Below are 26,271 nucleotides of genomic sequence, written 5' to 3'. Positions count from 1 at the left end.
GGTTATTATGGATTTATTAATTTGTCCTACAGAATAATATCTGCAATATTGACAATTAATATTTGAGGATATTACTCTGTAGGACAAATTAATAAATCCATAATATTCTCACAACTAGCAGTGCATATAACTGCGGAATCCCGGCCAAATAAGTCACTCAATTGAGTGCGCCCCTAGCATAATGGCAGTTGACATTGGACATAAACGTCAACATAATATATGCCTAACTTGGAGTAAGGCCACAAAGGGAAACATTGAAGGAGGATAATTCGATCCGGTGCTGTGAATTGAATTCGGCGTAGCTCAGTGGTCAGAGCGCTTGGTACGTAGAACCAAGAACGCGGGTTCAATCCCCGGCGCCGGAGCGAATTTTTCTTCTCAAATATTAATTGCGAATAAAGGTTATTTTCTATATGAGATCACGTGACTATATGCGCAAATAGCACTCTATATCGGGGGCGCCTCCTTACTTGTTGCTTATTACAGTAAGAAGAAGTATAGGTAACAATGTACTATATGCTTTTATTTCTTCATCTCTCATTGCAGTAGTCGTTAAGCATGAACTTGATGCCACTACATGGTGCTGACTCTTCTTAGCATAAGATATGTGTAAATAAGTGAAACAATAAGTGACCATATTAAACTAGTAGGGCCGTATTCATAGACATTCTTAGCGCGGGCTTCCGGTGGATAATCAGCGAACTAACGTTTTTCATATTCATAAACCAGTGTTAGCGATATGATATGATATGATATGATATGATATGATATGATATGATATGATATGATATGATATGATATGATATGATATGATATGATATGATATATGATATGATATGATATGATATGATATGATATGATATGATATGATATGATATGATATGATATGATATGATATGATATATATGATATGATATATGATATGATATGATATGATATGATATGATATATGATATGATATGATATGATATGATACGATATGATATACGATATACGGTGGATAATCAGCGAACTAACGTTTTTCATATTCATAAACCAGTGTTAGCGATATGATATGATATGATATGATATGATATGATATGATATGATATGATATGATATGATATGATATGATATGATATGATATATGATATGATATGATATATGATATGATATGATATGATATGATATGATATGATATGATATGATATGATATATGATATATGATATGATATGATATGATATGATATGATATGATATGATATGATATGATATGATATGATATGATATGATATACGATATGATATGATATATATTATATGATGATATGATATGATATGATATGATATGATATGATATGATATGATATGATATGATATGATATGATATGATATGATATGATATGATATGATATGAAACCAGTCGATAGCCGGGGCTATTTTAGCACGCTCGTAGCGCGGGCTAGCGAAATGTCTATGAATAACACCCGTAGGCTTTAATACAAGTTCAGTGAAGGTGAAATGGTTAATATGGTCACGTCACTGAGATACGCAGGAGACATGGAAGTATAAATCTCTTACTGACAACGTTATGAATTAGGCCGAATGAATCCCGTAGTCATTTTTGAAGTTAAGGTTAAAAAGCACATTCTAACACACCTGATACAAGATTGATTTGCGAACAGTACGTTACATGTAGTAGGTTAAAAGAGTAGCCTAGGTATTTATCTTGACGGATTATATTGTTTATGTTGCATATTTGTTCAGCTAACTATCAACTATCCATTGAAAATATGCGTCTGCTTATTAGTTGCCGTATTACCCATTAGGGTAATTGAAACATGAGCGAACGATGCTGGGCCTCGGGGAGGAGATACGCATTATTAACACTGCTCTGAAACAATATCACATCGAGAGTTCGTGGCAACCTTTCAATTCTGTCTTCCTGTTGCTTTTGCCTTGACCTGATAATGCAGCATACATTTTATGTAAATGACATTCATTTCGATACAGATTTCTTATTTCAATAAATACCATTGATTTCGAGATGTACTTGGATATATCAACGCGATGTTTAATATTCAGTGTAGATTTTAACATCGAATAATTTGTCCATAGTGTTGGTGATTTCATTTTTTCTGACAATTCGTGAAAGTATACTAGCAGAACGTTCTCTGAAAATGGTTAAACATTTTTCATTCTTCTCCAGTCCATTAACTGCCCATATGCCTTTTCATGCAAGTTGTTTGATTTTGCAGGTAATAAAGCATTGCTCACTTTTTCATCTTCCTCCATTATTTCCATTTCATCAAAATTGCTTGAATCAGACATTATTCAATAATTTTATATTTCAGTTAACGTTAAACTTACAAAATGTAACTGTGATTTCATTTACTTATTTTTCTACGACTATACTGAATTGACATTCATTTCGATACAAGTTATCATTTCGATACAGTTTTATTATTTCAATAAGTACCATTGGTTTCGAAATGTTAAATGCTTTAATCAAACTGCAAAAGTGAAGTAAACTCAATTAAAATGGAAACAACTACAAAACTATACACTTCCTGTTTTATTGACATACATATTATGAATCGTGCAATTTTGGAACACAGTTTCTGGTACACGTTAAAATTTACAAAAAGGAACTATGATTTCATTTATTTATTTTCGTCCCTATAGGAACTGCAAATAAGAATCACTTGCATTCTTTTATTTCCCACTGTCTCAAACGTTACTCTTTTGATTCCAATTATCTAAAACCATATTCATACTTATAAATTGTCAATATAAGAAGTATGTATCTAAACATTAATTTTAATTTTTATTGAATTAATTTTTGACTATTATTACTACAGGTGTGTCAGCTATCATTATGATCGTTGCATAAATAACTATTTCTCACACGCTGATCCGTTACGCGTCAGGTAAAAACCTGCTGCGATCAGGAGCTGTGTGTTAAGTGCACTCGGCTGCTACATATAAATATAAATTTAGCTTCCCTTATGAAAAGGTTGCCAGATTTGACAAAGCGTATTACATATAATTTGGAAACACACCTAAAAGGTAAAATGATATACATTTGAAACGGGTAGGGAATCGAATATACAAAATGTCAGAAAAATTTACACCCAAGTAGCGTTTGTGCTCATTTACAGTTAAGAAAGGGGGGGGGGGAATATCATCAGCTAGGTTAGAATGATTTGAATGCCATATACCGCGAGAAAAATAATAGTACGAATTTATTGGCATTGATATCTAAACTAATCAACAGCCATCGGTTAAGATAACTTGAAATTTCCATTATCACTCCCATACAAATGATTTCTCAATATCTGAACCGATCCTTTGAGGGCACTAATGGCTATTTCCTTCACAATGATGTGTGTCTCAAATCTGATGGTGGGATCGAGAATGTTTGCCGAGTTGTTCTTAATGGCAATGATATCAATTCGCCGAACACTTCCTTGTGTGGCTAGTCCCTGCACCTCTTGATGGACTGTAAACCCTACTTCCTTCTGTGCCTCGGCTAGTTAGCTAGCTTTTGCAAATGGAATTGTAACTAAGATATTAATGCAATCAACTTTCGATACACATTTATAAGCCATCAAAGAAGCTGTTTTTAGAATGATATTGAGATTGTAATGTGTTCAAAAGAAGGTTATATGCTTTGATAGTAGATAGTATTACCAAATTGAGTGACTGAGTGAGAAAGCGCCTTGCTGGGGTAGTGTGATGGTCTGAGTGCTAGGTCGTAATCATATAAATCAAATCAATCAGCCATTCTCTCTTAAGTGAAGGGCCGAACAATATGTAGAAATGACTGGACATCACACAGCGTAAGCTACTTACTACAGCAATAACAATAAAGGCCTTATTGCCCGTACTTAAACCTGTTTGATGCTTGATGCTGGACATACGTATTGTTTGATTTCTTTTTTGCGTACAGTATGTTGGCAAATACTGTCTACTGTAACTTTTTTTTAAACACTTTCATTGTTTAATTTCAGAGTATGAATGAAACAAAAATAGTAGAATTCATATAAAAATAAAAATATCCCACAGTATCACATGAGGGCAAAGGCCTTTTTCCCTGCTGGAAAGGTAGCTAGCTTATGTATTACATGGCATCATTCCAAGTTGAACTGATCACTTTTTATATCAGAGATGCTGAAAACGAGTATTTCCATTAAAATTTCTTACTTTATTATCACCAGCCTCGCGTGTAAATTAACGTCAACCAGTTATTTGTAATCCTCTCAGATCCTATCGCTGGCCCATGAGTACGGGTGAAAGAGATTTAATCCCTCTGCAAAGAACGACTCCGGATAATCCTACGTGATGTTAAATTATTTCTGACGGAAGCAAACACGAATTTTGAGAAAACATTTGGGAGTAAAAGTTAAGTTCTATATAAAATAGTATTTTTTTATTTGCGTTCGATTTCCATAACGGCTATAATTACGTTAATTTTACAGATCAGTTAGTCTGGATCCATAATATATTTGTTTAACAAAGTTTTATGTTGTAGCCATAATTTTCTAAATAACAGGCTAAATTTGTTCGGTCATATTGCTTATACCATTTCATTTGTTACTTTGTTTTATGTAAAAGAAATAGGCTATATAAAATACGGTACATCGTTAATCCCGATTTAGTATAAAAGAACATTTTGTTGTTTTCCTTCGATTAATAGTCATTTATGATACAAGTTCGTAAAGATTCCCTTTTTGGCTCGAGTTTAAGGTTCGTGAAACGAGGCGAAGCCAGCCGAGTTTCACAAACACACGAGGGCCAAAAAGATAATATTACGAATGTGTATCAGACAATGTTTCTTTCTACGATATCAGAGCTTTACATTAAATAAATATTTAAAATTGAAGAGTTTTAAGCTCACGATTTCACGGCCGTCTGAACTCAGAACCATTAATAAATAAGTATCCATGGAATTACAGTCTCTTTTATTCATGATCATGATTTCATGTCCGTCTAAACCGGCCAAATAATCAACAAAGCGGTTAGGAAAAGTTAAATGCTAAATCTTGTTGCAATGAGTACTACAAATGTAACTTTAGAATAATATGGACTAAAATGTAAATATGAATGCTAAATTTGTTACTTATTTGCGTTATGTGTAATATTTACGTCGTGAAAGATAGAGGTAATGCATTAATTTCTTATCGAATGAAGTTCGTACATTGACTATTGCATTTTCTTTGGCAGTGAGTAAAATAAATAGCAGTGAATAAATTGTTTACTTACTTTTTACGCTCACCTACGCACTGATAGCATTGGGTAAAATGCACTTTGTGCGAGATCGTGCGTATTTGCTTGGTTTCCGCACAAAACCAATCCGCGGAATGTCTAAAATTCCACATTCAGTATTCCCAACCTAACACACATAACAATTTCCCTCCTCTTACCGCTTAAGTGACATATTGATTTTACTCCTTTAGGCTTTTAACATATTATTTTTAGAGACGTTCAGTATAGTAATAATTATAAATTGGAAACTTACCACTGCAATTTCACCTAAATTGCACTGTTAATTATTGTTTTTAAATATTTGCAAAAATTAAGTAAACTCTACAACTCCACTAAAGTTACTGCATTCGTGATGCAAGTAACATTAAGGAAGCCGTGAAAAAATCAATAAGATTCCAGACTCATCATAGACTGGGGGGGAAAAAAAGACAGACGTATATCACGGCCTGCTGGAGTATAGTAAACAGAGAAAACATTTTAAAGCAACAATGTTGAAGATAGATATTTTTGTTTTGCAAATTTGCCGTCATTGAACAGAAACCAAGATGGAGATTTCATTGCAACTAATTAGAAATTCCTCTTTCAGGTATGTAAAAAAACAATCTTCGCACAAAATAATGTACGATACACGAGCGGTATGTTTTCTTTCAATTCTCGGAAATTAAAAAAGCTCAACTACGTTTCGCTTTTTCAAACTTTTCCTCGAACATGAAAACTTCAACATACCGCTCTAGTAACGCATATTACTATTACGTACTATCGTAAAAAATGATATAAGCCTATTTCACGGCGTCGTCCCTAGTTGAACTGATCACTTTCTCTGTATCAGAGATGCTGAAAACGAGTATTTCCGCAAAAAAAAAATGCTTAATCGATTGTACAATAAGAAAATAGAAAGAGGGGGAGAAAAAGTTTCCAAATTCCCCTTCCTGTAAGTTTATCAAGTGCGCATCGATGGAATTTGTGAGAGCGAGTTAGTATCTTGATGAGATGAACCCGAAGATTTACCATAGTATAACCTGGCATTTGCTTTACAGTTAGTAAAAAATCTACAAAGAAAGCCAACCAAGTAATCGGCCGAAGCGGGCAATCAGATGCCTGTTTGTTTATGTAACTCTTAAATATACAATTCTAACAGCCCGAAATCGATTTCAGAAACAGCAGAAGACTCCATTAGGAGCATTTAGAATGATACTTGGACCAGAACTCGAGTAAGATTACGTTAACGCTTAGAAATAATGTGTCCCATTTGATTTTGAATAAAGTTTAAGCTAGGGGTTAAGTTACTGTAATGATTTTACATATCTTTGTTACGTCCTATGTTTTGGACTGCTTTTGCGCACGTCCTGTATATTGCAAATTAATAGACGTGTTATCCTATAAATATAATGCAATATGTGAATGGTATGACTTTTTTTATTACAGTACATCCAAGTCAGATTCTGCTCTGCGGGCTCTAGCCGGAAATTTTGCACCTCCACGCACAGAAAAGACTCGTACAGCTAGTGGACCACCGATGTTATCAGATGACATGTCTACTCCAACCACTGAGCCAGAGGTACAGTAATAAAATGAATTAATTAAGTTGCCATACATGACAATGAAATTTACCTTAAATTACTGTAGATTAGATATTGCAGGGATATACTTAAGGGGAGAGGATGGTATTTTTTGGTGAAAAATGAGTAAGTTAAAAAAAAAATCTTTAAAATACTCTGTGATATGTGTGGATAATATTTTGTGAGTATTTGTGCCCTTATCAGATGTTGAGATACCATTTTTAAACTTCCTGCGTTATGCATTTTTAAATCACTCGTCCCTTTTATTGTTGTTTCCGGTAAATTGAATTAAAAAAAATTCTTTAAAATACTCTTTCATATGTGTGGAATGCATTGCATAACATTTCGTGTGTATTTGTGCCCTTATCGGATGTTGAGACGCCATTTGTAAACTTCCTGCGCTATGGATTTTTAAATCACTCGCCCCCTTTTATCGTTTACGGTAACTTCATTTTTTTTTTGCTACATTGCCAGACAAAAATGGCTATAACTTCTGAACTATTAAAGATACATGCATGAAATTTAGAACACACAGTCTTTAGACCATTAGGAAACTTTTCTCTATAACAGAATTTTGTTAATTGATTTCATTTTAAAACTACGTCCGTTTGTTTGCAAGAAAGGAAATCAGAAAAGTGTTATTAAATTTTAATTGTTTATTTTACAAACGTAGGGACAAATATCAAAATTCTGTTACAGACAGTTTGTAGAGCATGCTTTTGCAAGTGCATTGCAAAAAACTGGATGAATCTACCTTTAAAAATGATTTAGATATATCGGTTTTTAGTAAAATCCTGCATTGGGTATATTTTTTTCAAATCTGGGCCCCCAAATAATTTTTTTCAAAATATTTATTTTTGGTTGAGTTGCTACAGCTATGAGATCTCTACATACAACAAATTAATATTTTACACCAAATAGGAAAAAAGTTTAAAAAAAATACCATCCTCTCCCCCTAATTTCACACATAGGTAATATAAAAATAGGATTAGTGTGTAAAAATATAAACCTTAAGTTACATCTTCGTCCATTCTTTATTTGTAATAGTAATTACTTCCAATGAATTTAAAATATGAATACACGTTTTAACGTTTCAAACGCCAAACAGTGACGCAAGGTATACAGAGAGTACTAATAACAGTGACGTGCAGACTCTTCTGCACTGAGAGGAAAGTTAACTGAAGTTTAAAATGTTGTAAATATAGACTCATTCAAATATATTCACGTTCTCCTGGGATAGGACTGCCGAGACAATCTCGGCTTCATTTTCATCAAACTTTATTATGTCAATTGTTAGCATGCTTGCTATTGGATAGAACAACAGTAAGAATAAAATTTTTAATCTCGTGATTATGTCATGTGCCATAATCTGGATTGTATATCAAGAAACAAGGAAAAGAATACGCAAGAGTAGAAAATATATACATTTAATTTAATGAAAAACTTACTTCAGTACACTTAAACACTAAAATCAGTTATACTGTATAGACCCAATGCATAAGGAAAAATATGTGACCATAATAAATATGTACCGTATCTTATTTCTTTGGGCAGACCAGATAATGATATCAAATTGTGTTAGGATGATAGATTCGTACAAGAACCCCGATTCAGTGATACAATGTTGCACTGTGCTATCTTTTTGTCAAGATCCATATTCTCGGCCTTACATAATGTGATAGGCTATAGTTACAAAAATAGATTAACTTGCGGAACAGCAGATATCTGAAGTCCGATACTAAAACAGTAAACAAAGTAGAAATGAGCGACACAAAACACTGTCGAAGACTGCGGCGTGTTGCGAAACACCGCTATAAATGATTTTATGTAGGTCTTTACTGTTTTTTCTTTGCTGTGTTTTATTTAAGAACAGTATGTGTTACATATCAAATATGTTTGCTTTTCATGTTACGTATTTGTTTCTTCAAAAATAAACACCGGTACATGCAGGTGCAAAATATGGTTTATTGTCTTGGGATAATAATAATAATAATAATAATAATAATAATAATAATAATAATAATAATAATAATAATAATAATAATAATACTTACTTACTTACTGGCTTTTAAGGAACCCGGAGGATCATTGCCGCTCTCACATAAGCCCGCCATTGGTCCCTATCCTGAGCAAGATTAATCCATTCTCTATCATTATATCCCACCTCCCTCAAATCCATTTTAATATTATCTTCCAATCTACGTCTCGGCCTCCCTAAACGTCTTTTTCCCTCCGGCCTCCCAACTAACACTCCATATGCATTTCTGGATTCGCCCATACGTGCTACATGCCCTGCCGATCTCAAACGCCTGGATTTAATGTTCCTAATTATGTCAGGTGAAGAATACAATGCGTGCAGTTCTGTGTTATGTAACTTTCTCCATTCTCCTGTAACTTCCTCCATTCTCCTGTAACTTCATCCCTTTTAGCCCCAAATATTTTCCTAAGCACCTTATTCTCAAACACCCTTAACCTATGTTCCTCTCTCAAAGTGAGAGTCCAAGTTTCATATAATTTCGTTTCATATAATAATAATAATAATAATAATAATAATAATAATAATAATAATAATACTGTTTTTACAATGACCACTGTTCCATTGTTGATTACACAAAAATTCATTGGTTGGTTGTTAGGTTGATTATTTTTCGTAATTACTTCTGACAGTACGTTTAATGTTTCTACTTCTATCTTTAAGGCTCTAATTTTCTTGTAAGCGCAAGAGAAATCAGTAGGCCTACTGTTTTTAGATGCAGGTCTATGTACTTGTTCCTATTGTAAGAGATAAACTGGTGTTATTAACATGATTTCAGCTTCCGCCTGCTGATGAGGGATATTGCCTGCGTAATGGTACCGGTACCGTTGACAAATTTGACATTCCACAGCCTCACCCTTTGCCCATGCCTGAATATGGTGGCTATTTTGCTCCACTTACGGAATACTTGCCAGACAGCTCACAGCCAATCAGTGGATTTCATAGGTATGTATAGTAAAGCATTATACTGCGTGCTCAGTTCAAAGTGTGTCATGGTTCGCTGTATGCCGTCATGTGGCTAGTCGTTGAGCCTAGAGAATTCAATCTTCCTACACTTCCGCAGAGGCGTATTACCTATCTGCCAGAGAAGTTTTCTAGCAAGTACGGCGTTCATTCTGAAGAGTACTTACCGATACGTACGGTAACGCCGGTAGTGGCAGGAATGTGAACTGTTTGGAAACACGTACTGAGGTGAGTTTTTTTCTTACTGTCGGGATATGTGGAGAGGGTTAAGACGATTACTTACGTATTTGTTGACATTAACTTCGACGGGCAACATGGACACGGAGCATTTGATTTGTATTGTGGAATGTTGCTGTACGCAACCGATGATAACAAATACCCTGCGTACAACTTGCCCGCGCAAAACACAGTTCGAAAAAGGTTATGGTAGCACACAGACTTTACAGACCGCCATCTGTTGCTACGACGTTCAAGTTACACCGTACACGTTCTCAAGTTCAGATTGAACGCCTTGATTAATAGGCAACTTCTCTGACTTCAAAGCAGAAACTCGCTTCAAATCGCTGACTCACAACAGTGACGTCATGACACACTTTGAAATGAACACCCAGTATACTTAAACATCATTGAAATGTTCATTTATTCCTTCTTTTCCACCTTTCTCTTGGCCTCTACATACGATCCATATATCTTAATGTTGTCTATCATCTGATATCTTCTTCTGCCCCAACTTTTCTCACGTTCACTGTAGCTCCATTTGCCGAAATTTCTTCCTCACATCGATCGTAAGTAATCTGTTGAGGACGAAGAATGCCGTTTGTTGCAGGTGTAATGTGGCAGTAATGCTTCTGACAGACGTGGTGGTGGATGGAGTAGACCTGGACTGGTCTATCCACGTGCCCCTCATGCTGCACATCTTGTTCCTGGGCCTTGACCACAACCGGCCTCTCGTTCATGAGCACTGCAAGCAACTGCTGTTGAACCTGCTGCTTGTTCTGGCGGATCACAACGACCATCTCACTGTGGCGCACATCTTGCTCAACTGCAAGACCTCGCAGCTGGGTCTGGGCCTCACCACACCTGCCCTGCCTGTTCTCACTAATGTGTTCACAGGTACACTCAGATACTTCACTCACTTTTGTATAATTTTTTTCTTTTCACATTTTCATTTATTATATACCACAGATCTTACATTAGCATTGAAGCTTTAAGATGTGGAGCAAGTCAAGAGTTATTCAGTTTTTTGACGAGATGAAGTGAGGCCGAGGATTCGCCATAGATTAACTGAGGGGCTTAGAACAAAAAGCAGGTAAGTGACAGAAACCTAGTTTTGAGGAAATTACAGTTAAAGTTCTATATGCAATGAAATATTATACACTAGTCTGGTGAAATGATGCCCATATAGCAGCACTGCGAAGTGTGATCACTTACCTGATTTTATCCCAAAGAAACATCCTTTTGGGCTATCACAACACGCACGTACTTCATTTTTTTTAATAATGTCACTTACCTGCTTTTTGTTCTAAGCCCCTCAACTGATATTTGCCTTCAGTTGGGAAAAACTTTGGAAAAAACCCAAGCAAGTAAGCAACCCAAGTGGAAATCTAACGCAAGTCTGAGCACATCTCCGGATCAGCAGGCAAGCAAGTCTGTCGAGGGATAGGGGAATTAGTTTTAGAACGATAAATAATGCCAGAGGATTGAAGTACGAAACAGATGAAATGATAAGAGAAAAGAATGGACACGGAAGGATACAGCGTTGAGTAAAGGAAGATAAGTGCATGAGTCGTCCATTAAGTTTATAAATGATGTAAGTAGTATAAGAACGGGAATGCAAGAATGTGAAGGCTAACAGGACCAAACGGTTGAGTGACAATAATCATATCATATATCATATCATATCATATCATATCATATCATATCATATCATATCATATCATATCATATATCATATCATGTCATGTCATATCATATCTTATCATATCATATCATATATCATATCATATCATATATATCATATCATATCATCACATCACATCATATCATATATCATATCATATATCATATCATATCATATCATATCATATCATCATATCCCGAATTTTCCGGGGCCATACCAGAATCGAGATCTGTATCCCAGCATCCCGAAAATAATTCTCGCGACACATAAATGTCCCGGTTTTCAGCGAACAAGAAAGGAAAGCAAATATTTATCATTTCTTCATACGTTTTTCTTCTCTTTTAAGTATGGGTATGGCAGCTCAAAAAAAAGTTTATGAATAGCCTACATACATAATTAGATTTAAATTCACGATTCAACTAGGTTCATATTGAATGCGTCATGTTTCGCTGGTATGTCAGGGACGAAGCACTTGCTCAAGTGTGGGTATGGTTAATATTGTTAGTACCAGGGGCGTATTTTGCGGGCTACCGGGGCTACCGGCGGTAGCCCAAGGAAATTACAAAAGAAAAAGTTTATAATATAACATAATGTAATAATTTTGTATTATTAGTTTTACCATAGTAATTAAAATTAAAGTAATTGTTAGATATATTTTGTATAATAATAAGCGGTAGCCCAAACCCTTTAACCAGTATACGCCACTGGTTAGTACTACTCTTTATTTTCATCTGCCTCTTGCTTTAGAGTTTGATATTTGAAGTTTGTTTTATGTAACAATATTGCCTCCCAGTAAATTCCTTGGTAAATTTAAGACCGTTCTCCACAGCAATGTCAAGAAGAAAATTACGTTTCTTATTTGCATCATCTCAATAACGTGATTTTTTATTTATACAATAACATAGCTGGGCGGCTGGGTAGCTCAGTTGGTAGAGCAGCTGGCTACGGACTGGAAGGTCTGGGGTTCGATCCCAGGTGGCGACAGGATTTTTTCTCATTGCCAAACTTTCAGAACGGCCCTGAGGTTCACTCAGCCTCCTATAAAATTGAGTACTGGGTCTTTCCCGGGGGTAAAAGGCGGTTAGAGCGTGGTGCCGACCACACCACCTCATTCTAGTGCCGAGGTCATGGAAAGCATGGGGCTCTACCTCCATGCCCCCCAAGTGCCTTCATGGCATGTTATGGGGATACCTTTACCTTTTTTACCTTTACAATAACATAGCCTGTATCAGTGCTTTTTGGCTATGTACTTTGAGTCTTTTAAAGCTGAAAGTAAAATGTCCCAGATTTTCACATTTTAAATAATATGGTAACCCTATTCTGGGATTTATTCTACAAAAAAATATGGAATAATAATTTACAAGTCACAAATATACAGTCTTGTAATAAATGTATGTCACCGTAGTATATTTTTCTGTTCCCAAAAAATAATATACTGTACAAGTGTTGGATATTATGATTTTAGTTTCTGGATTTTTTTCACAACGTCGTGATTCTCCGTCATGCCCACAGAGGGCACGCTTTCTTCCTCGAACATAAGAATTAAAATATGTAATGATTTGATGGCACTTAATAGAGAAAAACTAATCACCTATTAGAATATACATATATTCATATATGAGGCCTCGCCGTCCTCATTGAATAATCATTGACTATAAGCAGCCATACTGTAAATATCTATTAATTTAAGAAAAATTCGTTCCGGCACCGGGAATTGAACCTGGGACCTCTCAGCTCTGCGCACTGAGCGCTCTTTCCATCTGAGCTATACCAGGACACGATCCACGGTGCTGGCCAAACTCTTCTCCTTTTTTTTATCTTTTATTAGAAGTATTATTATTAAATTGTGAATAATAATTATTATTGAATTATTAATAATAATTATTATCGAGGGACTCTAGGGATGGTACTTCCACGAATAGGTGGCGTGCCTGTCGCGGGTATATGATGGAATGATGTATCAGAAGTGATGGTGAAGGATTAGTGAGATTGGGAAGGAGGTGAATTGTTGTCCTTTAAATTGAGACTATTCCAGCATTTGCCAGTAGGGACATGGGATATCACGAAAATCGCTAATTAATATAGTCGCTATCTTTGCTGCACAATTTTTACCCTGCAAATGCATAGCTTGCACATTTGGTTTATACACAAAAAGGTACATGCAATGCACAGCTTTTTGTACTGCACGATCTGGGAACTCTTCTTTAAATAATTCTTTCATTAATATAATATTATGTAAAAGGCATTCCATTTCACACTTCCCACTTTTCATGGTTTTCTTGGTAGATCTTCTGTCTGAAGTTACAAATGAACCACTGACGTAGGATATAATATTATTTTATTGTTATTTCATCCGTTTTTTTTTTCTGATTTCTATTGCGATGTTGTTAATTAAAATAATTTATTCTTTATTATTATTATTATTATTATTATTATTATTATTATTATTAACTTTCAGAGCCCAATCCTGAATTTGATAGCTATTTACAAGGGCCTGTTCCAACTACAGTGACCACCACAACTGTAGCACTACAAACAAATTCTTCTCCTGCAATAGCTGTGTCGTCTGTTGGTGAGTATTTATTGCACCATACTGAATGTATATACTTGGCATAAGAAGATTTAATTTTACTTGTATAAAATGCTCTACATGTTCGCTAATGCTAGGAGCTGAAGAGGAGGCAGGTGTAGATTGTGACGGAGTAAGAAGCAATGAAGATTCGGGACAGTTTCCCATTGTCTTGTCTGTGGTATCTGCTGTAAACTTATAGTTGTGTCTTATGACTAGGTACCTACTTTAGCAGCGTACTCTAGAAACAATTACAACAATGGTTTGCTGAGCTACATACGAAATTATTTGTATGAGTACGTATGTGTTGAGCTTGTCCATGAGAAAGTGCCCAGAATATTCACACATAATCAGAAAATGCTTCTCTAATCAAACTTAAGTTAATTTAACTTGAAGAATATAGGCTAAAATTTGTGGTGGTTTGTATTCATTAAATGGAAAAGAATTTTCAATTTATTTGTAATGTTTGTAACCATAATGTAGAAAAGAAAAAAAAAACAGCGAATTCACGCCATTGACAGTTTTGGTAGGAAATTCTTTTCGAATTCTTGTATATTTTCAAAAAATAATTATTCAGTGAGATAGAAGAAGAAATAATGTTTCATCCCATATTAATGCAGTTTACTATAATATTTAGTTTCTTTAAGAGAACAATAAAATACCAGCATGTTGTATGTTTAAATGTTCCAAATTTTGTCACACCACTCACATATACTGTATACAAACTCATAGGCTTTTTAATGCATTAGATATAACACTAACTGTGCAGATGAACATTATATACAATACAGCATAATGATTACTATAGTATAATTGATAATAAGAAACAAAGCTTCATTTTAACAATAATTTTGTACAGGATTACTAAAAATGTCCAACCGCTGACGAAGGACAAATCCTTTTCAGAAAAGATAGTAAATGCATAATGTAGCAGGTGGCGGGAATTCTAGCCGCATTCCTTATGCATGTCTTCGTTTCAATTTTTATCAATATTTGTCGTATCGTAGTGTCTGAAAAAAAAAATAACCCAGACAGTTTATATCTTCCAGTATTCAGATCTACCTCGACAGCTGTCTTTGTTTGGCTCTAAAAACATGTTGTTTGTATGCAGGAGATAGCAATGTTGTTGCTGTGGCTGCACCTCCTGTTATAATAACTCCAGAGGACAGCATAACCTGGACTGGACCTCAGCCAGGACCTAACATGCCCATACAAGATGTTATCAAATCACTCATATTGTTTCTTGCCTCCAGGTATGTCCAAGTACTTTAATTCATGTATAAAATGTTTACATTATGTTTGTCTCTCTATATAAAATTTGTCAAAAGTTTTACATTTCCAAATATCAATACGTACAGCAAACTCTCAATTTTGTTTAATTGTATTGTTTTAATCTGTTCAAAGAGAATGTGAATAAGCACAATGGAAAATATACACCAGAGCTTACTTTTTAAAATCAGTGCCGAGTGTTCCGTATTGTTTTCTGATGAAAACTTATGATAGATTTTTCATCTAATAGTGTCTTAGTTTCTTCTAAAGTGTGGGAAATTTAACTTTATTCTATACATTTCTCCTCGAATAATAATCACATGGCATGAGATGAGCAGAGAACTTTTCATTGTCATCTAGCTTCCCGTAATGTGCAACGTTATCCATTTTTTCTTCATGTCTTTCTTTCTGTAGATGTGTACAGATATGTTATATGTAATTATGGAGTCAACATTAAATCGCCTTGAGGGTACTGGGACGTGATGACCATATAACTGTAGCTCTAAAATCATTATATTTTAAAATAAGAAGTAATTAACTTCCATTTATGAAGCTTTCACTAAGCATCAGATAACACTTTCTATACCGTCTTAAGATAAAAATATCTGCTTACTCAACCAAATGTTTTATAGAATAGTTCCAAAAGGGATACCTTCAAAAAGTTAACATGCACTTAGGTATCATTTTTTCATAAACCTTTAGAGGTAGAACTCTAATAGTACATTATGCATCGAGTCTATAATGGTAGTAATTAAGATGCGAGTATGTTTATGAAACGAGTGCAAGCGACTTTTTATGCTCGACCATATTTCTAACTTGAAATTGTTCATAAGTATTCATGTTATTCTTATCTGACTGAGAAGCGGAACTGACCTTGTGCAATACCTCGTAAATTGTGAGATGTGCACAGACGCGAAAGTATTGATTTTTTCCGAGAAACAAATGTCGACATTGACCTTCATATAATCTAGAGAGTAAAATAAACATTAATCTTGATATCATCATCATCATCATCATCATCATCATCATCTTCCTAACAAGTATTAGGCCAAGTGGCCTGTTACGGTCTCAAACTAGAATTTTCAGTCCATCTCTTCTTTGGACGGCCTAGAGATCTTTTGCCATATGGATGGTAATGAAGCAGTGCTTTTGGAATTCTGCATCGATTCATTCGTTCGAGATGACCCTTCCACTGAAGTTGATATTTGCTGATGAACTGCATAATGGGTTCTATTTGAAGTTCTTGCATTAGGTCCTCATTTTTTTTATGATCCCAGCAAGTATATCCAGCTGTTGCTCTCATAAACCTCATCTCACTTGCTGTTATTCTACTGACATCTTTATTCTTCACAGTCCACGCTTCGCTACCATAGCTTAATACTGGCTGTGCTAAGGTTTTATACAAGCCTATTCTTGTGTGTCTTTGTACTAGTGAGGGTTTCATGATATAACCTTGAAATTGAATTAGACATTGAAAAACGAGATGACAAATTGAATTTATTTGAATATTATTTACAATTAATGCTAATTATTATAGTAACAGAACTAGTTGTCTTTCGATTGCATATCCGAGAATAATCGATACTTGTGCTTTCATATTGCTACAATGGTATTTTCTGATTGGTGGAACACCTGAACTTTAATGAATAGGTGTACTTTAGTGAGGTCCATTAAAGAGCTGCTACCAGGTATATAATTACTACATTTCGGCATGGTCGAGCATAAAATTTTTGTTGTACTTGCGGATTAAATAACAGTTTTAGAATGAATGTAAGAAGTATTTTGTTGAAGCAAATTTTAAAATTTTGCTTCTTTTGCCATTGCTATCCTTCTTTTGACTTCCTGGCAGCAGCTAATGTTATTACTTACAGTACATTCCAAGTATTTGAAGCTGTCCACTTGTTCTCCTGCCTCATTCCGAATTTGCTCGTTTGCCTTCGTTATTTCTTTTCCAATAATCTTGCTGTACATAGTTATGGACATTTTATTCGAACAGACAAAATCAACCTCTGTGGAACTACGAGGACATCACAGCTAAAGTGTGGTCAGTGAGGAGCGTGGAGCAGCTGGACATGTTCCTGCAGCACGTGCTCAGAGTATTCAGAGATTCTCTTCCTCATGCGCTCATAAGTGAACGCTGGGCCCAGACTGCGTTGCAACTTGGACTGTCATGTTCCTCCAGACATTACGCTGGCCGATCCTTGCAGGTACAGTTGTCTTATCATTTCCTTTGTATTGTTTTCTGTTATATTTTTAATTGGGATGTAGGAGAATCAGTCTATAGAATCTTTCAAATAAATCTTCGAAACTCAGCTGAGCTCATCTGGTAATTTAGGGTTAAGATTTTAGTGACTAAAAGTCAGTCACAAATTCAAAAATAAAAATCAAAGCATAACCTAAAATACAACTTAAATAACTTAAAAATACGAAATATTTACTTCTTGTGGGTAACAAATTAAAATTATAAAAGTTCTAGAATAACTTTTCTCGGGTTCTCAGCCAGGTGAGTTGGAGATTTGCTTCCAAGCTTTCGATGGCTAGCTCTGCCATCTTCTAGCCGTCGAAAGCTTGGAAGCAAATCTCCAACTCACCTGGCTGAAAACCCGAGAAGAGTTATTCTACATCAAACGCCGGGAAAGCCTCAAGTCATATGAAAGTTCTATTTCGTAGATATGCTTTTTCATAAGGTCGAAATTATCTATAACAACTTATTCTTTCTTTTTAATTCTCATAAAGAAAGAAATGATGACATTAAAATTAATAATACAATTATGGTGTCATGGTCAATTAGAATTTCATACTGGTAAATACTTTTCCATTTTTACAGAACGGACTTTTCCCATAAATTTGTCTGTAGACAGATAAAAATTAAGTAAACAAATTGCTCTTAATTTCTTCAGTCTTTAAAATTATGTAAAATACTACATAGACAATTTTACATAATTTTAAAGACTGAAGAAATTAAGAGCAATTTGTTTACTTAATTTTTATCTGTCTACAGACAATTCCGGGGTTCGATTCCAGGTGGTGACAGAATTTTTTCTCGTTGACAAACTTTCAGAACAGCCTCCTATAAAATTGAGTACTGGGTCTTTCCCTTGGGTAAAAGGCGGTCAGAGCGTGGTGCCGACCACACCACCTCATTCTAGTGCCGAGGTCATGGAAAGCATGGGGCTCTACCTCCATGCCCCCCAAGTGCCTTCATGGCATGTTACGGGGATACCTTTACCTTTTACCTTTTTTTTTACTACACAGACAATATGCCTGAGTTGCTATGGAAAATGAATACCTTACGGAGATTTTCAAATTAAAAGAATAGAAACATACTTAAAACGAACGTTTTACTCGTATTTAATTTATAATTTATATTCAATGATCATTCTGAGAGAAAATTGCTAAACATGAAAAAGGCTTTTTTCTTGAAAAGGGGAAAATGCTAAAATAAATAACTGGAGAGCCCATGTTGTGGACTTATGGCGCATGAAGTAATCTTGTTCCTGGATGAGATGGTTCCAGGTTAGATTTACCGACAGTCTCTGTGCAACATTAAAATTTAACTGTACTGGTCAGCATCCTTGCCTATCATTAGGGATAATGAATTCTGCTTCATATGTACCTGATGTCAATGGAATACACTGTACTGTCAGATTGACAGCGTAGTCTTCATTGAGCACATTTGAAAATGTTGGAAATATTTGTGTTGTAGATTGGGATTTTTGTGTTTCCTATATTTTATCGCATACTTTTAATTTCAAATGCAAAATAAACTGCTATAATTCTTAATGTGTAAGCAAAATGAAATATAAATATATATGAGAAGTTAAGCAAATATATTTCTATATTAAATTGAATACAGTTTATCTTGCATTTGTGTAAAAAAAATTTGGAGTTTATAGCTAATTAGACTAATAACGAAGCTCTATTAAATTAATGTGAATTTAGAATTGAAACAGAAGTTAAAATAAATTGACTCATTTCTAAGTTACTAAATATTACATGAATAGGTTTAGTTTCCTCGGAGGTTTTTCATTTAGAGTTATACTTTATAGGTGTTTCGAGCACTACGTGTACCTATAACGTCAAGAATGCTCTCAGATATTCTATCAAGACTAGTAGAAACTGTTGCGGAGCAAGGCGAGGATATGCAGGTAATTTTAAAATTTAGTGGAGTATATTTGATAAATATTAAATCCATATACACTTCATAATATGTAGAAAATTTGTGTGTGATGCTGTAAATAAAAGCTTATATTCTTTTTTTTTTTGTATATATCTTACAATAATGGAGTTTTTTTTTTTTTTTTTTTTTTTTTTTCGCTTTTTCAAGTTCTGCTTTAAACGATAAAACTAATCATGATGACTAAGAACCAGACTCTTCTAAATCCAACTTTTTATAAGAAAGAAATCTGTGTTTCATTGTGTTCCAGTTCTTGTCTGCATATATGAATCTAACAAAATTGTAAATATTCCTCTCCATAAGGTGGCAATGAAGCTATTCCAAATTGTTTCATGAAGCTTTGAATGTCAGGAGCTTAAAATAGCTCTGCTGAAAAAAAAAAATAGTAAAATGGACTTGGAACAATCTGGTTCTGAGCCATCAAAGTACTGATTACATTTCTGTGGTTCCAAGACAAAAGGTGACATGTCAATTTTTGGCGAAAATGAGGTTTTGCGCTATGTTGTGCATTATAAAGGTATCTTTATTGTGGCAAAATATGACAGGTATATTTCTATTATTTTTCTCTCTAACTCGTTGTTATGAAACTTGATTACTATGACTTTATACAGTCGTTTAATAGTACATTATGCAACGAGCCTATAATGATAGTAATTAAGACGCAAGTATGGATATTTATGAAACGAGCGCAAGCGAGTTTCATAATATTCATATGCTCGACCATATTTCTAATTTGAAATTATTCAGATGTATACATTTTATTTGTATCTGACAAGATCGGAAGTGACCTTGTTCTAGGTCGTGAATTGTGAGATGTGCGCAGACGCGAAAGTATTGATTTTTTCCGAGGAATAATAATGTCATTGACCTTGATGTAATCCCGTTAAACTTGATATAACCTTGATTATTGAATTCGACATTGAAAAACGAGATGACAAATTGAATTTATTTGAATATTATTTACAATTAACGCTAATTATTATAGTAACAGAACATAACCTTCTGCGACAGTATTGGATTTCCAGCCTCCGTGACTTTTCGCTAATTCTCTTTCGATTGCATATCCGAGAATAATCGATACTTGCGGTTTTATAACGGTACAAAACTGACTTGTCATTGGCTGAACACCTGTGAGCTGAGTTGTTATTGGCTGAACACCTGTACTTTAATGACATGCATTAAAGGACTGCTACCAGGTGTATAATTACTACATTTCGGCATGGTCGAGCATAAACTTTATAACGCTCACTCCTGAAAAACTGCAAGAAATTACGTCAAATTTGCCTTGAAGCCACAGATTTGTGCTGTATTATACTTAAGTGGAATTAGTTTTTGCAGCACTTAAATATATTTATAAAGTTAAACCATTTTAATCCTAAGTGTCTGATTAATAGTTTCTGTACCGCATAATTAGTGTTGGAAGTTAGCAGTAAATGACTTTCTTCAGGGGTATGTCACAGAGCTGCTTCTCACATTGGAAGCTGCTGTTGATTCTTTGGAGTCAGACTTCCGTCCCTTGGACTTTATGAAGGAAATCTTCAAGTCCACACCTAATCTGAACAACAAGGAGACAGTGGGAAGTGGAGCTGTAGTGGGTGGCAAAAGAAGCCCCGGCTGTGGAGTGGGGTATGCGTGCAATGCTGGGCCGCTAGCACAGCACCTGGGCCAGGCGGGGCACACACGCAGCACCAGCTACTCCGTGTCCTACTGCATGCGCAAGGCTTCTGGGTCTCCTGCTGCGGATAACAAAGGTAATGAAGTCTATTCAATTAGTTGAACATTTGTTACTGAAGTAACTGGTATATTTTGATACAAGGACGCCTTTTATGAGCTCATACCGAAATCTCCGCCATCCCCAAACTGCGTACATTGTTAAATTTCGACAGTGAACAGACAAATACAAAAAATTAGCTGCCAGCACTTCATTTTCATTTAATTTCATTTATTGTATTTCATAAATCTTACACTAGCATTGAAGCTTTATACTGTAGATATTTTTTCATTTTGTTGGTAGTTTTAACCGATAAGCAGAAATACAATAGGTTTGGAATGAATGGGGCCGTCTAATGCTTATCTTACAATGTAGTGTCGACCTGGTTGGCGAGTTGGTATAGCGCTGGCCTTCTATGCCCAAGGTTGCAGGTTCAATCCTGGGCCAGGTCGATGGCATTTAAGTGTGCTTAAATGCGACAGGCTCATGTCACTAGATTTACTGGCATGTAAAAGAACTCCTGTGGGACAAAATTCCGGCACATCCGGCGACGCTGATATAACCTCTGCAGTTTCAAAGATATTATCATGGTCAGCCACTGAAGCACAGATTTTGAGATGTTCCGAATCCATTTCTTGGTTTCAATTGCACAATGGGCAGTTAGGGGACTGATATATTCCAATTCTATTCAGGAGCTGTTGATTGTACAATGTCACTTCATAATTTGTTAAAACACAAAAGACTAGTTGAATGAAACAGATTAAAACAGATCTATAAAACATTAACATTAAAAACATTAACAGATGACACTTGATGTAATTCTTATAAGACAGATGTTGTTTACGTCGTTCATTTTGTTTACATGTTCTGATAAACAAGTTAAACACAAATGGATAGCTGTGTTATGTGGTGGATTGTTTGACTGTATCAAGTGTTGCAAAGTTTTCTGGCGTTAACAATCAAATTGAAGTACAATGATGTTAATATTAAATAACAGCTTGACATGGACGTATGTTAACAGTATTTTCGAGGTGTCACTTCTCGAAGTTCAGTCAGCCGGATATGCTGCAAACACACGACATTTATTTTAGGTCTATTTTCAAAATAAAGCACTTTTTTGTGATCTCCGGTAAATAATTGTGGAGAAATAACTTACGTACAATAGCTGGTGTTGTTGTGGTGGTGTGTTCATTCCGGTTGGTCGGCTTTGACTGGCATTAGACGGCCCCATTCATTCCAAACCCACTTTATATTGTAGAACAAATCGGCAGTTATACAGTTTTTTATGAGATGAGATGAGGCCGATGATTCGCCATAGTTTACCCGACATTCGCCTTACAGTTGGGAAAACTTCAGTAAAAACCCAACCAATTAATCAGTCCAAGCAGGAATATAACTCAAACCCGAACATAGCTCCGGATCAGCAGACAAGCTAATCTGCCGACTGAGTTATGTATTGAAATTTACACAGAAATTTACAAATATTAAAAGAAAAGAACAAAGCATAATTTACAGAAAGAGAATCATACTTAATGATTTTACAAGCTAATGTTTAACATCTTATTCTTTTCTTTAGATTATCAAAAGCATTTTATAATTATTAAGTAAGGGGGATGTTTTGTTTTCCTCTAAAAACACTCTTAATATTGTGGGCGATGATAATAAGAAATCGATGAAAACTTCTCAGGCAGAACAGTACTAGTAGAAAACGTGACTAATATTGTCTTTATTTATCACAAATTACATTTTTCTTATCAAATTCAAGTCTTTAAATTCATTTCCGGTAGTTTAGTGATATAGCAGTTTGTACACCAATATATAAGTAATATTTTCTTCAGCATTTATGATATCGATGAATTGTGTCTGATACATTTAAACTCTCGTCTGATACATGAAGTATCTAACGTTTCTTTTTTGTCTTGTATTAAAAATCAGAGTTTAAACCAAGCCAAATATATTCTGAAAAGCAATCCACTTGGTAGGCTACACAGTGAATGATGTATGATGAGAAGAACAGTAATGGTTTTCTTTGCAGTGACTGAATGATGTTAAGGAATCAATTAAAAAGATAATAGATTAAATGATAATTTAGCCTATGTCACAAATCTCATTAATTACGAAAAATAACTCCACTATTTTAATTATCCTTTTTCTGTGTTCGGCTGAAATGTTTTCCCTTATCTTGTCCTATATATCTACTCAATCTAGATTATGATTTTACAGTGTTCTAAAATGTTTCATTATTTAGGATTTCCTGAATCACCTTTGTCTTATTTTATGTATCCACTTACGTCACTTACCACTTACTGGCGTCATCTGTCTGTTACATTGTAATTAAACTACCCAAACCATGTCTCGTTTCACATTAGTTACTATTTTAAGTTGTTCGTTTCTTATCTTCTTTGTTTTTTTTTATTTCCCCCCTCCCCCACAAAGCCTTCCACTGTCCATTTCTATAGAACTCCCTTCAACCCTCTGTTCCCGTATTTTCTTTTAAACATACAGCATCTACATTTGTATCTAGGTCCTTTATGTATTTACTGACGAACTGTATAAGAGAAAAGAATATGTTGCATGTTTTATTTTGCAGACATTCGTGGCCGGACATCCTCGGAACTGGAGGCACGCTCTGGCTGCAGTCTGAACAAATATTCCACAAATCTTTCACGTTCGCGATCTGCACAGTCATTAAAACTGTTGGGTGATTCTGCAACACAAGATGACAAGATGACCATTTTAGCTCAGCTGTTCTGGCTATCGGTTTCCCTACTTGAATCCGACTATGAACATGAATTTTTGTTAGCTTTAAGGTTGTTAAGTCGTGTGTTGCATCGATTACCACTAGATCGTCCAGATGCACGCGATAAAGTGGAAAAATTACAGGCTCAGTTAAAGTGGACCGCATTTCCAGGAGTCCATGCTTTACTTCTTAAGGTAAGTGCATTTGTGATTTTAATAGCAGTGCCATAGTATTAGGAAGACCCCAAAAACCAAACTTTCCTTTTTTCCTCTCAGTAATTCCTTGCATACACACTGGTTACAATTTCATGAAACAGGTTTGATTCCTGGTATTGGCTGGAGTGATACTAGTGATGGACGAGATCGGTCTGTATAAAACATTAAGTAGAGCTGTTTTTAGTGCTATTAGTTCTCCATCGAAATTGCTTGCATATTTTCCCAATGCGAAAATTCTGTGCTAAATATTCCAAAGCCTGCCTCGTTGTTTTTACATGAACCATCAGTTGGGTTGGATAAAAAGTAATGGCAACAGTTCGATATTTCTGACATGGCTTTATTCACAAGGGTACAACATTTACATATCTTAAATATAGTCACCCCCCTTATTTATCACCTTTTGCCAAATTTTTGGAAGGCGTCGTACACCATCAGCGCATCCATCTTTGTTGATGTTCCGTATTGACCACCCTATAGCACGGATAAGTTCATCTCTGGTATTGCACCAGGTCCTTCGTAGTGGTTCTTTCACTTTGGCGAAAAGATCATAATCGCATGGACTCATATCGGGTGAGTACGGAGGATGTTCCAGAATCTCCCATTGCCAGGGACGCAAGAGGTCCTTGACAGCAGCAGTGGTATGACTCCTTGCATTGTCATGAAGAATGATGGGGTTCTGTACCCCCAAGTGTCGTCGTTTTCTCCTGAGTGCTGGACGAAGGTGGTGCTGCAGGAACCTGCAGTAGTAGTCCGCGTTTACCATCTGCCTTGGAGGTACAGCGTGGTGCAGTATTACCCCATCAATGTCATACACCACAATGAACATCACCTTCACAGCACTTCCAACCAGGCATTCCCGAAACACTTTAACCCATCGTGCCACTGTGCGATATGGCAACGCTGCATTGCCACATGCTTCACGCAGTCCCTGAAAACATTCTTGTGTACTACGACCTCGTGCCACTTCAATTTTGATCCAGGAACGTTGCTCTAGTTTTGTAAACATGATCTTAGGACGCTCGCACTATCCCTATGAAAGTCAACATTCTACACACTGCAGTAGATTGACAGAGTACTGTCGCCGCTGGCTACACTAACTCATCTAACAGTCCTTGTTCATGTCTATACAGCTGGCAACTCTCGAACGCACCATCGTCACGTGACAGCAGTGTTGCCATTACTTTTTATCCAACCTATGTATCTTATACCATGCATCACTTGGATATCTTTCTTCTATTGTTTTATGCTTGCCGCCTTCAGAACTTCTGATGCATCACTTGATTTTAAGACTGTTTCCGGAGGCCTAGTTGTATGTTGATGTCTTGAAATTCGAGGGGATATGATAAAATATTACGTTGTATTTATTTGTGAAATTTTCCGAGTGTTATATCCAGTTGTCTCCCCCCCCCCCCCAGGTTTATAACAGGTAGTTGTGTGTGAAACTAAGAGTAATTTATGGACGTTGGTTTTTTATTTTTTTCTGATAAAGTAATTGTTTGGAGTATAAATATTAGTAAATTAATTGAATGACGTCAGTTGCATCTACTGATGATGACAAGCAACATAAATGCTAATAATATATAGATGACTTGTATATGACTTTGTGAAGCAGAAAAATACAAGAATATTTCTTTCCAACTCGTAAATTATTATGCTTTTTTTTGTGTAAACATGCATGCGTGTGTGGCTGCTGGATTCATCTGTTGGAATTGGAACTGCATGTCCGACTTAAACAACACTTTGTTTATGTTTGAGACCTTATAAAAATTATAAAATTTAGCTACTCTCTTTAATATTATAACTTATTTTTGTAAGTGTTTTGTGTTTTTGAACATTTTCTGGGAGATTAACCATAGCTTGTGTAAGAAACTAGATATACTATACTGT

General features: G+C 35.3%; 2 protein-coding genes across 8 annotated transcripts in view; one reads left to right on the top strand and one right to left on the bottom strand.

The window, feature by feature from the left end:
- Window positions 1-26,271, bottom strand: part of LOC138691641 (uncharacterized) — a 315,534-nt gene that overhangs the window by 126,657 nt on the left and 162,606 nt on the right. The window lies entirely within an intron of this gene.
- Window positions 1-26,271, top strand: part of fry (Protein furry) — a 719,047-nt gene that overhangs the window by 623,459 nt on the left and 69,317 nt on the right. For 6 of the 7 annotated variants that reach the window (XM_069813811.1, XM_069813810.1, XM_069813808.1 and 3 more), the window contains 9 exons: window positions 6,672-6,804; window positions 9,619-9,785; window positions 10,630-10,916; window positions 14,162-14,275; window positions 15,384-15,525; window positions 17,538-17,748; window positions 19,591-19,689; window positions 21,166-21,469; window positions 24,020-24,363. In XM_069813811.1, the coding sequence (XP_069669912.1) occupies window positions 6,672-6,804; window positions 9,619-9,785; window positions 10,630-10,916; window positions 14,162-14,275; window positions 15,384-15,525; window positions 17,538-17,748; window positions 19,591-19,689; window positions 21,166-21,469; window positions 24,020-24,363 (1,801 nt within the window). The remainder of the gene's footprint in view (window positions 1-6,671; window positions 6,805-9,618; window positions 9,786-10,629; window positions 10,917-14,161; window positions 14,276-15,383; window positions 15,526-17,537; window positions 17,749-19,590; window positions 19,690-21,165; window positions 21,470-24,019; window positions 24,364-26,271) is intronic. The other variant, XM_069813807.1, reaches the window with a different exon arrangement.

This window comes from Periplaneta americana, chromosome 16 (assembly GCF_040183065.1).
Source record: "Periplaneta americana isolate PAMFEO1 chromosome 16, P.americana_PAMFEO1_priV1, whole genome shotgun sequence".
NCBI classification, from domain to species: Eukaryota; Metazoa; Arthropoda; class Insecta; order Blattodea; family Blattidae; genus Periplaneta; species Periplaneta americana.
This window is presented reverse-complemented; position numbering and strand designations above follow the sequence as displayed.